This window comes from Nerophis ophidion, linkage group LG05, assembly GCF_033978795.1.
Source record: "Nerophis ophidion isolate RoL-2023_Sa linkage group LG05, RoL_Noph_v1.0, whole genome shotgun sequence".
Classification (NCBI taxonomy): Eukaryota; Metazoa; Chordata; class Actinopteri; order Syngnathiformes; family Syngnathidae; genus Nerophis; species Nerophis ophidion.
The window spans coordinates 79,250,956-79,266,179 of record NC_084615.1 but is presented as its reverse complement, the minus strand read 5'-3'; the positions used below and the strand labels follow the sequence as shown (position 1 = coordinate 79,266,179).

Sequence of the window (15,224 nt, the reverse complement as noted above, 5' to 3'; positions counted from 1 at the left end):
ACGCACTAACCCCTCTTCCACCGTGAAGCCCCGCCGTTATTAGTAAAAAAAAAATAAATAAATAAAAAATAAATAAATAAATAAAAATAGTTTAACATTTTTTAGAACGGTAATAAATTTTACAGTTTTTTAGCGGGAAACTGACAATTTTTGGTGTCAGAATCAAATGTTTGGGATTTTTCGGGGCCCCTGAGTTTTTTTTTTTGTTTTTTTTTTAAATAATCTGCAGTTCTGGCAGTCAACCACACGGGGCGCTGTTTCACCTCTTTTACACAAGATACTCAAAGTTTACACACTGCAGTTTTTTTTTTTCAGTCGGGGGTGGACAACTACTGAAGACTAAACAAAAAATAAAAAAATAAATAAAGTATTTAAATATGCAACGTCATTGATTATCTGATTAAATATGGAAGGGGGGGGGGGGCACCAACACACCTGTGTGTGTGTTCCTGTTTAATGGAGGACGGGAGTTGTGGGAGAGAGAGAGAGAGAGAGAGAGAGAGAGAGAGAGAGAGAGAGAGAGAGACTGGAGGAGAGCTCGGTGTCTCCCGGCTCTCTTGGCAGTCTTGTTGCGGGCTGCTGTTGTTGCTGTCGTGGCGTGGCTGGTCGCGCCAGGCGGGGGAACTTCACCACACTGGAGCCCAGAGTCCCACTCTCTCACCTGCGCAGTTCGGAGCTGCCATGGGTCTCTCGCCTGGATTTACTGTCCTGATCTTTCTACCGGCCTTCCTGCTGCACGCCAGCGGCCTTTACATCGCCAGTAGCGTCGGTACGTACGGCGGCAGCATGGCCGGTGTTTGTGTTGATGTATGTCCGCTCATGCGCATCTGTCACCCGGGGAGGGGAGCAGGGGGAGTCCACTTTGGAAAGTAACCTCCATGGGGCTTTTTTTTTTGTGTGCAACTTTTGCATGTCCTGCTTCTGACTTTGCAATTAAATGTTGATTTGCCAAGAAAAAAAAAACGGGGAAATAACCCTGAGAGGAATCGTCATGTATCGATCCGTCACAGGACGCAGGAGTCGGATGTCAGCGTATCGATCCAACTACCGTATTTCCTTGAATTGCCGCCCGGGCGCTATTTAATTGAAAACCTCTTCTCACTCCTGCACTTACCAAAGGCAGGCGGTAAAAATAAGCATGTGCTAATTATTTTCAACCCTCTTCTCACTCCGGCACTTGCCAAAGGCATGTAGTAACAATTTGAGTGTGATGTAAGGATACAATCATGGAAAGCACATTTAATAAAAAACAAATAAAAAAAAGTTATTATGGTCTTACTTGGGCCTCACGGTGGAAGAGGGGTTAGTGCGTCTGCCTCACAATACGGAGGTCCTGCAGTCCTGGGTTCAAATCCAGGCTCGGGATCTTTCTGTGTGGAGTTTGCATGTTCTCCCCGTGAATGCGTGGGTTCTACTCCGGCTTCCTCCCACCTCCAAAGACATGCACCTGGGGATAGGTTGATTGGCAACACTAAATGGTCCCTAGTGTGTGAATGTTGTCTGTCTATCTGTGTTGGCCCTGCGATGAGGTGGCGACTTGTCCAGGGTGTACCCCGCCTTCCGCCCGATTGTTGCTGAGATAGGCGCCAGCGCCCCCCGCGACCCCAAAAGGGAATAAGCGGTAGGAAATGGATGGATGGATGGTCTTACTTTTATTTTTGAATTGAATTATTGAATTGAATTATATTTATATAGCGCTTTTTCTCTAGTGACTCAAAGCGCTTTACATAGTGAAACCCAATATCTAAGTTACATTTAAACCAGTGTGGGTGGCACTGGGAGCAGGTGGGTAAAGTGTCTTGCCCAAGGACACAACAGCAGTGACTAGGATGGCGGAAGTGGGAATCAAACCTGCAACCCTCAAGTTGCTGGCACGGCCACTCTACCAACCGAGCTATACCGCCCCTAAATGAAGTCGGTTGTCTGTCTATATGTGTTGGCCCTGCGATGAGGTGGCTACTTGTCCAGGGTGTATCGCGCCTTCCATCACTGCCGTTGTGTCCTTGGGCAAGACACTTTACCCACCTGCTCCCAGTGCCACCCACACTGCTTTAAATGTAACTTAGATATTGGGTTTCACTATGTAAAGCGCTTTGAGTCACTAGAGAAAAAGCGCTATATAAATATAATTCACTTCACTTCACTCCGCCCGATTGTAGCTGAGATAGGCGCCAGCAACCCCAAAAGAGAATAAGCGGTAGAAAATGGATGAATGGATGAAGTCCATGCGCAGCTCCTTCTGATCAAAAGCATGGATAACTTGTGTATAGAAGTCTTCCTTATCTTTCTTCATTTTTAAAAGTCTCTCTGTCTCGATGGAGATCTTCCTTTATTACCTCCTGCTTCCATTGAAAGTCCAGTTTAGAAAACTGCTATCAGACCGCTGCTATCAGTTAACTTGGCTCCTAAAGTGCGGGCGACGACAGAATTATCCTCGGACAACTCCCCTTCCCGTTCTGCTGCGTGAGTGATCTCTTTATCCCACCCCTGCCACCATGAAGTGTTATATTGTATGAATAATACACTGGGTATTTAGGACTGGAACATGCTTTATTTCAGCCCGGTTGTTTACATAGCCAGCATAGTGAAGTGAATTTTTGTGAAGTGAATTATATTTATATAGCGCTTTTTCTCTAGTGACTCAAAGCGCTTTACATAGTGAAACCCAATATCTAAGTTACATTTAAAGCAGTGTGGGTGGCACTGGGAGCAGGTGGGTAAAGTGTCTTGCCCAAGGACACAACGGCAGTGACTAGGATGGCAGAAGCGGGAATCGAACCTGCAACCCTCAAGTTGCTGGCACGGCCACTCTACCAACTGAGCTATGCCGCATAGGAGTGTTACATCCTAAAAGGTCCGTCATATCCGTCCCAGCACATATCACATCACTCATTTCACTTCTTCTGCAGCCGAGTAGTCGCAAGAAGGATCACTAGCGCCCTCTACCACCAGAAAGCAGGAGTCATTTAATGACTCATATTTGACAGACGCAGCTACGGTATTGTGACGATCTCAAGCTGTTGTCGTCTTGTGGGTTCCCAGGACCACCAAGGAAGGACATGGCTTGAGCAGTTTGACTTTGTTTATTATACAATAAAACCTAAGTCCAGGTCACTCTTCCGCTCCTCCTCTCCGCTCGCTTGCCGTCTCCTCGCCGCCATCTTGGGCCGGGCTCCAGAGTGCCCTGCCTGTCTGTCGGACCGTCGTCTCCACAGGTATATTAATAAAACATAGCTGCTTACTGTTCTTTTTAGCATATTAAATAGCTTGGACCTTAAATCCTACTGAATAGCTCTTAATCTTCTTCCCTTTATGCGATTCCAAATTACCGGTATTGAAATCAGCCTCCTTTATTTTGAGAATGATGACAGGGGAAATGTCAGGAGATTGACCCGGCGGTAATACTAATAATAATGCGCTAATTATTTTGCGAGTCATTCAAGGCAGGCACATACTATAAGCCCGGCGGCAATTCAAGGAAATACTGTATTAGCGGATCAGTCTCCGACATGTTGTTGTCACCCTGCAAACTTTTTTATTTTTTTTAAACAGTGCATGCATATCGACAGGTGTGCGCGGGTCAGGCAGCCCCCCCCCCCCCCAAAACACGCCACTGTCACGTGCGCGTGGAAAAAACACCGCTTCATGCAAAACTGTGCACGTTTCGAATTTTTTAATGAGCAGACTGCGTTTTGACAGATGGCTTTTTTTCGCTTTAGCTTTTTTTAAATTTTCATTATTATTATTTTTTATTTTATTTATTTTTTGTCCTGTCAAATCATATTGTTGATGTGAAACTTTTACAACAGGGGTGTCAAACTCATTTTTAGATGGGGGAAAATCTACTCCCGAGTGGGCCGGACCAGTAAAATCACGGCACGATAACTTAAATATAAAGACAACTTCAGATTGTTTTCTTTTTAAAAAAATTGAACAAGCACATCCAGAAAAAATGTACAAATCATAATGCTGTTGTTTTTTTACACTTACATGTTGGGGTTAATAGTATTCTACCTCTATTTGTCATTATTTTTATACTTTCCTAATGAATTCTGTGATAATGTTTGTCAGTCAACTCATTGGTGTTCATTTTCAATCAAAAATAAAAATAATAAGGTGACACTTAAGTATGGGGGACATATTGTAAGTAACAAATACTTCATTTAGAGTTATTTGGTTAGAGTTAGGTATGGTTGTATAATAAGGCTGTGCAAAATAACGCATTGTTAAGTACTTAACAATGACTAATTAAGAGCCAATATGTTACTAAATTGCATGATAATAAGCAACTAATTAATGTTGAATATGTGTTTCCCATACTAAAGTGTTACCAGAAATTATTTGTACATAGTCCATAGTCCAGAGTCAAGTCCATAGTGGATCTAACATAATAGTGAGAGTCCAGTCCATAGTGGATCTTACAAAAAAGAGGGAGTCCAGTCCATAGTGGATCTTACATAATAGAGAAGGTCCAGTCCATAGAGGATCTAACATAATAGTGTGAGTCCAGTCCATAGTGGATCTAACCTAATTGTGTGAGTCCAGACCATAGTGGATCTAACCTAATTGTGAGAGCCCAGTCCATAGTGGATCTAACATAATAGTGAGAGTCCAGTCCATAATGGATCTAACATAATAGTGTGAGAGTCCAGTCCATAGTGGATCTAACATAATGTGAGAAACCAGTCCATAGTGGATCTAACATAATATTGTGAGAGTCCTATCCATAGTGGATCCAACATAACAGTGGGCGTCCAGTCCATAGTGGATCTAACATAATAGTGAGAGTCCAGTCCATAGTGGATCCAACATAATTGTGAGAGTCCAGTCCATAGTGGATTTAACATAATTGTGAGAGTCCAGTCCATTGTGGATCCAACATAATAGTGGGAGTCCAGTCCATAGTGGATCTAACATAATAGTGACAGTCCAGTCCATATTGGATCTAACATAATTGTGTGAGTCCAGTCCATAGTGGATCCAACCTAATTGTGAGAGTCCAGTCCATAGTGGATCTAACATAATAGTGAGAGTCCAGTCCATAATGGATCTAACATAATAGTGTGAGAGTCCAGTCCATAGTGGATCTAACATAATGTGAGAAACCAGTCCATAGTGGATCTAACATAATATTGTGAGAGTCCTGTCCATAGTGGATCCAACATAATAGTGGGAGTCCAGTCCATAGTGGATCTAACATAATAGTGAGAGTCCAGTCCATAGTGGATCTAACATAATTGTGAGAGTCCAGTCCATAGTGGATCTAACATAATTGTGAGAGTCCAGTCCATTGTGGATCCAACATAATAGTGGGAGTCCAGTCCATATTGGATCTAAAATAATAGTGAGAGTCCAGTCCATAGTGGATCTAACATAATAGTGAGAGTCCAGTCCATAGTGGATCTTACATAAAAGAGAGAGTCCAGTCCATAGTGGATCTTACATAATAGAGAAGGTCCAGTCCATAGAGGATCTAACATAATAGTGTGAGTCCAGTCCATAGTGGATCTAACATAATAGTGAGAGTCCAGTCCATAGTGGATCTTACATAAAAGAGAGAGTCCAGTCCATAGTGGATCTAACATAATAGTGAGAGTCCAGTCCATAGTGGATCCAACATAATAGTGAGAGTTCAGTCCATAGTGGATCTAACATAATAGTGAGAGAGTCCAGTCCATAGTGGATATAACAAAATGGACTATTTGTACACTAGGGGAACATTTTAGGGTTATGGTTACTAATAAGCAATAAGTCTGAGGTTCTTAGTTAATGACTTACTTATTGCATAATGAGGTCATGCAGAATGAGGCATTAATAAGTACTTAACAATGACTAATTAAGAGCCAATATGTTACTAAATTGCATGATAATAAGCAACTAATTAATGTTCATTATGTTCCCCATACTAAAGTGTTACCAGAAAGATATTTTCTCAGCTCGAGCAGACTGACAGCGAAGGAAAAAAACCAAACCAAAAAGCCCTCCACAGTTTGCACCTCGATCACCCCTGTTGATGGCGGAAGGGCACAGAAGGTGTCAGAACGCTGGATTCCCAACATGCCGTCTGCTTCCCTGCACGGGGTCATGAGGGTGGGGCCGTGTGTCCTTTTATTCCCTTTCGTTTATTATTACTCACCACGTGACACATCTTGGAAGGAAGACCACATTCCTCGACATGCTCCACATTTTTTAATGCCTTTTTTTCTCCCCCCCCCACCTCTGCACCTCTCATTTTGTGCCGCCGCCAGACTCCCTGCAGCACGTCCTGGGGGAGTATGGACTGGCAAGGCCGATGAGTGTGGACGCGGAGGGCCGCTTCCTGTCGCACGCCGTCTCGGCGGGCCGGGCGTCAGGAGGGCAGCCCCGTAGGCGCCAGAAGAGGGAGGTAGGAGGAGGCAATGAAGAGTGGGAAGGACCAAGCGGGCTCGAGAAGCTCTACTACAACGTCACCGTCTTCGGCCGGGAGCTCCACCTGCGCCTGCGCCACAACGCCGGGCTGGTGGCCCCCGGAGCCAAGATCGAGTGGCGTGACGACGACGGCAGCACCCGGCACTTTGAGAGGCTGCAGGACGACTGCTTGTACGTGGGGGACATCAGCGACGCGCCGGGGGCCACCGTGGCCCTCAGCAACTGTGACGGCCTGGTGAGTAGACCTCCGGCCGCTCTGCAAACGTGGTCCCGCTGGTAGCGGGAGGGCCGATCGCGGCAGCTGGCGATTCATAATATTTACAAGCCACTTGTTCTGGCTGCTCCTCGGCAGGCTTCTGGAGGTTTGTCAAGGAGAGGAGAGTTCGCTTTGAGCAAAGTCATAAAGTCTTTCAGAGGTGCACTGGAAGTGTTTTGGCCCTCATGTTGGAATTTGGACCATTTGAAAGTTTTTTCTGTCCTTAGCTTTAATGCTGATGAACTGTGTTTGTATCCATCAAGTTTGAAAAGTTAAAAAAGACCAATGACTGATTTTGCAACTTGACGTGAGATGCGGCGTAACAAAGATATTGAAATATGGCAATGTTTGACTGTACATGAATCAATACTGTGCTGTATAGTAGACTTTATATGCTGTTGAAATTCCAAGATGTTAGATGGCAGTAGTGTATATGTTAGTGTGTTGCTTTCGCCAGAAAGTAGTCTTTGCCATTAAGTTAACGGTCTTGTTTTTTGTTGTTTACTTATTACACACCAGCTGTTTGATTTTAACGTGCATTTTGATTGGGGTTTTCATTACCAAATTTGGAGGTGTTGAAAATGCCATGTAAAATCACTAATACTTTTTTGTTCTGAGTGCTGCTTACCAACTGTGTGAGCCGGCTGATTTTGTAACTTGACGTGACATGCGGCGTAACAAAAATATTGAAATATGACTGTACGTGAATCAATACTGTGCTATATAGTAGACTTTCATTGCAGTTGAAATTCCAAGACGTTAGACGTCAGTAGTGTATAGGCTGCAGTATGTTGCCTTAGCCAAAAAGTAGTCTTTGCCATTATGTTATCTGTAGCATGTTTATGGCAAATCCAATGTAAATTAGGACTGATTGAGCATATTTTGAAAAGTGGAACCTCACTGTACGTTTGAGTGTATTTTTTTTTTTTGTTCTGAGTGCTGCTTACCAAGTGTGTGAGCCGGTTGATTTTGCAACTTGACGTTCCATACTCTGCTATATAGTAGACTTTACATGCAGTTGAAATTCCAAGACGTTAGACGGCAGTAGTGTATAGGCTACAGTGTGTTGCCTTAGCCAGAAAGTAGTCTTTGCCATTAAGTTAACTGTGTCTTTTGTTGTTTACTTATTACACACCAGCTGTTTGATTGTAACATGCATTTTTATTGGAGTTTTCATTACCAAATTTAGAGGTGTTGAAATCGCCATGAAAAAAATCACTAATGCTAATCTGTAGCATGTTTATGGCAAATCCAATGTAAATTAGGATTGATTGAACATATTTTGAAAAGTGGAACCTCACTGTACGTTTGAGTGTGTTTTTTTTTGTTGTTCTGAGTGCTGATTTTGCAACTTGACGTGACATGCGGCGTAACAAAGATATTGAAATATGGCAATGTTTGGAAGTACGTGATTCAATACTGTGCTATATAGTAGACTTTACATGCAGTTGAAATTCCAAGACGTTAGACGGCAGTAGTGTATAGGCTACAATATGTTGCCTTAGCCAGAAAGTAGTCTTTGCCATTAAGTTAACTGTGCCGGTCGTGTCTTTTGTTTTTTTTCATATTACACACCAGCTGTTTGATTGTCACATGCATTTTGACTGGAGTTTTCATTACCAAATTTGGAGGTGTTGAAATCGCCATGTAAAATCGCTAATACTTTTTTGTTCTGAGTGCTGCTTACCAAGTGTGTGAGCCGGCTGATTTTGCAACTCGACGTGACATGCGGCGTAACAAAGATATTGAAATATGGCAATGTTTGACTGTACGTGAATCCATACTCTGCTATATAGTAGACTTTACATGCAGTTGAAATTCCAAGACGTTAGACGGCAGTAGTGTATAGGCTACAGTGTGTTGCCTTAGCCAGAAAGTAGTCCTTGCCATTAAGTTAACTGTGCCGGTCTTGTCTTTTGTTTTTTTTCATATCACACACCAGCTGTTTGATTGTAACATGCATTTTAATTGGAGTTTTCATCACCAAATTTAGAGGTGTTGAAATTGCCATGAAAAAAATCACTACTAATCTGTAGCATGTTTATGGCAAATCCAATGTAAATTAGGATTGATTGAGCATATTTTTAAAAGTAGAACCTCACTGTACGTTTGAGTGTTTTTTTTTTTTTTTCTGAGTGCTGATTACCAAGTGTGTGAGCTGGCTGATTTTGCAACTTGACGTGACATGCGGCGTAACAAAGATATTGAAATATGGCAATGTTTGACTGTACGTGAATCAATATTGTGCTATATAGTAGACTTTACATGCAGTTGAAATTCCAAGACGTTAGACGGCAGTAGTGTATAGGCTACAGTGTGATGCCGTAGCCAGAAAGTAGTCTTTGCCATTAAGTTAACTGTGCCGGTCGTGTCTTTTGTTGTTTACTTATTACACACCAGCTGTTCAATTATAACGTGCATTTTGTTTGGAGTTTTCATTACCAAATTTAGAGGTGTTGAAATCGCTATGAAAAAAATCACTAATGCTAATCTGTAGCATGTTTATGGCAAATCCAATGTAAATTAGGATTGAGTGAACATATTTTGAAAAGTGGAACCTCACTGTACGTTTGAGTGTGGTTTTTTTTGTTGTTCTGAGTGCAGCTTACTAAGTGTGTGAGCCGGCTGATTTTGCAACTTGACGTGACATGCGGCGTAACAAAGATATTGGCAGCGGCGGCGGCGATGACCAAGAAGAACGCGGAGTTGGAATATAATTACAACACTTTATGTACATATTTGTTTAATATTTACATATTTATATAATATGTAACTACAAGCTCCATTCACAGACAGAGTCCCATTGCTTTCATGAGCGGTAGAGTGAGTCAAAAAAAAAAATGTTTTTTTGGTTTTTTTTTTTTAAATACATTTTTTATTTACATTTTTTTTATTTGTGGTGGCCGTAATTCTTTCGTGGCGGGCCGCCACAAATAAATGAATGTGTGGGAAACCCTGGACTGTACCGAGACAAACTACCCTATTCTCGCTACCTGGGAAAAAAACCAAAAAAAACATGGTGGAATCAACCCATACGAGCATAGAGCAGGTTCAATGAACCACACATTTAATACAAATAAAAATGCTGCTAAATTTGTCTGAATTTTGTCTACGGAGTCAGTTTTAACACTGGTGAAGAATTTCAGGATGCAAAGTCTATTAAGGCACATTTTCCATTGTTCAAGTTGCGCACAAAATACGTCTTTCATCTTTTATGTGCCCAAAACGCGTGAGTTGTATAGGCTACAGTGTGTTGCCTTTGCCAGAAAGTAGTCTTTGCCATTAAGTTAACTGTGCCGGTCTTGTCTTTTGTTGTTTTTACTTATTACACACCAGCTGTTCCATTGTAATGTGCATTTTGAATGGAGTTTTCATTACCAAATTTGGAGGTGTTGAAATCACCATTTAAAATCGCTAATGCTTATCTGTAGCATGTATATGGCAAATTGTACAAAATCAAAACAACGAAGAGACTGTACCGAGACAAACCGAGATGCGTGAGGTGACCCCATTGCCTCGTTTCTTTGGCAGGTTTCCCCGAAAAAAAACAACAACCCTCTATTACTTTTAAATACTTTGATGTCTACAAAAAAATACTTATTTATTTTTTGTGCATAGCCATGACTAAAAGTAAATAAAATAATGCTTTTTCCAAAATACTGTATGGTTTTTCTTGCCTGCTGATAGGCTAGGCTAACGCTAACAGCTCACTGACTGCTACGTGTTTAACTGAAAAAAAGATGCTTTGATTCAAACTTACCAGTCTGAAAATGCCGCAACCACACCGGGTGATTTTGATTGATTGATACTTTTATTAGTAGATTGCACAGTACAGTACCAATTCCGTACAATCGACCACTAAATGTTAACACCCCAACAAGTTTTTCAACTTGTTTAAGTCGGGGTCCACGTTAATCAATTCATGGTACAAATATATACTATCAACATAATACAGTCATCACACAAGTTAATCATCATAGTATATACATTGAATTATTGACATTATTTACAATCCGGGGGGTGGGATGAGGAGCTTTGGTTGATATCAGTACTTCAGTCATCAACAATTGCATCAACAGAGAAATGTGGACAATGAAACAGTGTAGGTCTTATTTAGTAGGATATGTACAGCCAGCAGAGAACATAGTGAGTTCACATAGCATAAGAACAAGTATATACATTAGAAGTACATTTGAGTTGTTTATAATCCAGGGAGATGGGATGTGAATGGAGGAGGGTATTAGTAAAGTGTTGAAGTGGCCTGGAGGTGTTGTTTTAGAGCACTTTTGAAGGAATATAGAGATGCACTTATTTTTATACCTGTTGGGAGTGCATTCCACATTGATGTGGCATAGAAAGAGAATGAGTTAAGACCTTTGTTAGATCGGAATCTGGGTTTAACGTGGTTTGTGGAGCTCCCCCTGGTGTTGTGGTTGTGGCGGTCATTTACGTTAAGGAAGTAGTTTGACATGTACTTCGGTATCAAGGAGGTGTAGCGGATTTTATAGACTAGGCTCAGTGCAAGTTGTTTGACTCTGTCCTCCACCCTGAGGTGGGTTGGATTGAGGTGTGATCTGGTGTGGAGATCTAAAAGTAACCGGACTAGCTTATTCTGGGATGTTTGGAGTCTAGATTTGAGCACCTCCAGAACCCTGAAATCTAGACTCCAAACATCCCAGAATAAGCTAGTCCGGTTACTTTTAGACCTCCGCCCCAGATCACACCTCACTAACATCCCAGAATATGGTCATGAGCTTTGGGTTATGACCGAAAGGATAAGATCAAATAGAAGCGGCCGAAATACTCCGCCGGGTGGCGGCGCTCTCCCTTAGAGATCGGGTGAGGAGCTCTGTCATCCGGGGGTAGCTCGAACTAAAGGACATCAGGTGGCACCCGAATGCCTCCCGAGGGAGGTGTTTTGGGCACGTCCGACCGGCAAGAGGCCACGGGGAAGACCCAGGACACGTTGGGTAGACTATCACTCTCGACTGGCCTGGGAAGGCCCCGGGAGGAGCTGGACGAAGTGGCTGGGGAGAGGATAGTTTGGGCTTCCCTGCTTAGGCTGCTGCCTCTGCGACCCGACCTCGGATAAGCGGAAGAAGATGGATGGATGGATGGATGCCTCCAGTTTTAACAAACTCCTGATATATTTGAACATTTTGATGTTGTATTTAAGACATCTGATATGTTTTTTTTGCTATGTGCAGTCTGCACAAAGATGATCATGCCCAGGTTTGATCGAGGCCGTCAGAAGTATTTATTGGTATTGGAGCTGCAGCCACGGAGGATGCAAGAAGTGCCAAGTGATGTGTTGAGTAAATATACGAGGTTGCGAGAAGGAGACCCCCCCCTCAGCAGGAGATTTGCTCATTAGTCCGCCGGCCCAGCCCACCATTAGAGTCGAGCAGAGGCAACTGGATCCGTTTAGGGCTGCAGACGGCGGGGAGGGAAGGAGGGAGCAGGCAGGGAGCCAGGACAACACAGACCCGACATGCCCGTTCAGCGTGACACCAGCCAGCGGCAGCTCATTGCCGCTGCTTGCCACGGCCTGCCGTCCCGTCGGCAATTTGGAGGAAAGGCGACTGTCAAAGCGCAGTTCGATCGGGATAACAGATGAGCTTGTCAAGCGGCTGACGGCCCCGCTTTGGCAAGGCGGACGTTTGAAGCACACGATACTTTGCTCTGTCATCGCCCGGGCCGTCATTTCCTATTGGCAGCGTGGGCATCTTAAAAGCTTCGACTGCACTTAGCACTGCAATAAAAGAATATGTGATCACACTTAATAATAAATAGCTGCAGGTACGCTTTTAAACGGGAGGACTTATCTCTGCGAGCCTTTTGAAGCACTTCACAACCTGCAGACCCCGTTTCCATATGAGTTGGGAAATTGTGTTCGATGTAAATATAAACAGAATACAATGATTTGCAAATCCTTCTCAACCATATTCAGTTGAATGCACTACAAATAATTTTTAACTTAGAATTTCATGGCTGCAACACGTGCCAAAGTAGTTGGGAAAGGGCATGTTCACCACTGTGTTACATCACCTTTTCTTTTAACAACACTCAATAAACGTTTGGGAACTGAGGAAACTAATTGTTGAAGCTTTGAAAGTGGATTTCTTTCCCATTCTTGTTTTATGTAGAGCAGGGGTGTCCAAATTTTATCCACTGAGGGCCGCACACTAAAAAATCAAAGCAAGTGGGGGCCATTCTGATATTTTTCATTTAAAAAATAATAATACAATATATGTATAAAAAATATACATTTCAGCCTCCACTCAGACTTTATCTCAGGGACCCCAAACGGTTTTGGTAAAAAAAATACAAAAAATGTGTCATTATTCAGTATTATTTTTTTTATTATTATTCAAGTTTTAAATCTCTAAATCAACATTAGGTCCAACTGTCAATATAATGATTTTAAAATTTAAGTTGTATGCTCTTTTTGTCAAAGAAAACCCTGTTTTTTGATGAAAAAACCCCCCACAAAATATGCAATATTATCACCCAATATATTTTTAAGCGGAATATTTGAGATTTTATAATAATTGGAGCATTAAAAAAGTCAATAACTAATAACAGCATCTATTTTCATTTTTTATTATTTTTTGAGCAATGACACTTAAAAAAAAATCACACTAAAATGATTGGGGATCCAAAAGGGTTTAACTCATTAAAGTGTTAAAAAATAAATTAAACATTTTTTTACTCTTTACTTTTAATACAATAATCTCCAGATGAACTTCAGACCTATCCTTCAATTATAAGTTTTATTGTTGATGTTTTTTGTTTGTTCATTTTAGGCCCTTCTTTAAAAAAAACAGCTCAGTTTTTTTATATGGCAAACACAAAATAAGCAAGATTTTCCCCCCAAAATATCTCAAAGTGGAAAATTTAACGTGACGTAATTGGAGCCTTGAATAGGTCAATAAGTCATAATGGCCTGGGAACGCCTCGGGATCCCCTGGGAAGAGCTAGACGAAGTGGCTGGGGAGAGGGAAGTCTGGGTTTCCCTGCTTAGGCTGTTGCCCCCGCGACCTGACCTCGGATAAGCGGAAGATGATGGATGGATGGATGGATGGACATTATTGATTTTGATTCATTATTATTTTTTGTTATTGTTATTAGAGTAAACATTGCAACATTTTCTTGTTACATTTCACCCGTTTGCTCTTTAATTTCAGTTTTTACGCTTAAACATTTTTTCAATCGTATTTTTAAAATGTGCCGTGGGGCCGTTAAAAAAATACCTGCGGGCCACACTTTGGACACCCCTGATGTAGAGCTTCAGTCGTTCAACAGTCCGGGGTCTCCGCTGTCGTACTTTACGCTTCATAATGCGCCACACATTTTCCATGGGAGACAGGTCTGGACTGCAGGCGGGCCAGAAAAAGTACCCACACTCTTTTACTACGAAACCACGCTGTTGTAACAAGTGGTTTGGCATTGTCTTGCTGAAATAAGCAGGGGCGTCCATGATAACATTGCGTGGATGACAACATATGTTGTTCCAAAACCTGTATGTACCTTTCAGCATTAATGGTGCCTTCACAGATGTGTAAGTTACCCATGCCTTGTTCACTAATGCACCCCCATACCATCACACATGTGTAAGTTACCCATGCCTTGGGCACTAATACACCCCCATACCATCACACATGTGTAAGTTACCCATGTCTTGTTCACTAATACACCCCCATACCATCACACATGTGTAAGTTACCCATGTCTTGTTCACTAATACACCCCCATACCATCACACATGTGTAAGTTACCCATGTCTTGGGCACTAATACACCCCCATACCATCACACATGTGTAAGTTACCCATGTCTTGTTCACTAATACACCCCCATACCATCACACATGTGTAAGTTACCCATGTCTTGTTCACTAATACACCCCCATACCATCACACATGTGTAAGTTACCCATGTCTTGTTCACTAATACACCCCCATACCATCACACATGTGTAAGTTACCCATGTCTTGTTCACTAATACACCCCCATACCATCACACATGTGTAAGTTACCCATGTCTTGTTCACTAATACACCCCCATACCATCACACATGTGTAAGTTACCTATGTCTTGTTCACTAATACACCCCCATACCATCACACATGTGTAAGTTACCCATGCCTTGGGCACTAATACACCCCCATACCATCACACATGTGTAAGTTACCCATGCCTTGGGCACTAATGCACCCCCATACCATCACACATGTGTAAGTTACCTATGTCTTGTTCACTAATACACCCCCATACCATCACACATGTGTAAGTTACCCATGTCTTGTTCACTAATACACCCCCATACCATCACACATGTGTAAGTTACCCATGTCTTGGGCACTAATACACCCCCATACCATCACACATGTGTAAGTTACCCATGTCTTGTTCACTAATACACCCCCATACCATCACACATGTGTAAGTTACCCATGTCTTGTTCACTAATACACCCCCATACCATCACACATGTGTAAGTTACCCATGTCTTGTTCACTAATACACCCCCATACCATCACACATGTGTAAGTTACCC

General features: G+C 42.2%; 1 protein-coding gene across 2 annotated transcripts in view; it reads left to right on the top strand.

Annotated features, from left to right (window-relative positions):
- Positions 1 to 441: 441 nt before the first annotated feature.
- Positions 442 to 15,224, top strand: part of LOC133553647 (A disintegrin and metalloproteinase with thrombospondin motifs 2-like) — a 338,493-nt gene continuing 323,710 nt past the window's right edge. For both annotated transcript variants that reach the window (XM_061902099.1, XM_061902098.1), the window contains exons 1-2: positions 442 to 769; positions 6,249 to 6,643. In XM_061902099.1, the coding sequence (XP_061758083.1) occupies positions 457 to 769; positions 6,249 to 6,643 (708 nt within the window). In that variant the 5' untranslated portion in view covers positions 442 to 456. The remainder of the gene's footprint in view (positions 770 to 6,248; positions 6,644 to 15,224) is intronic.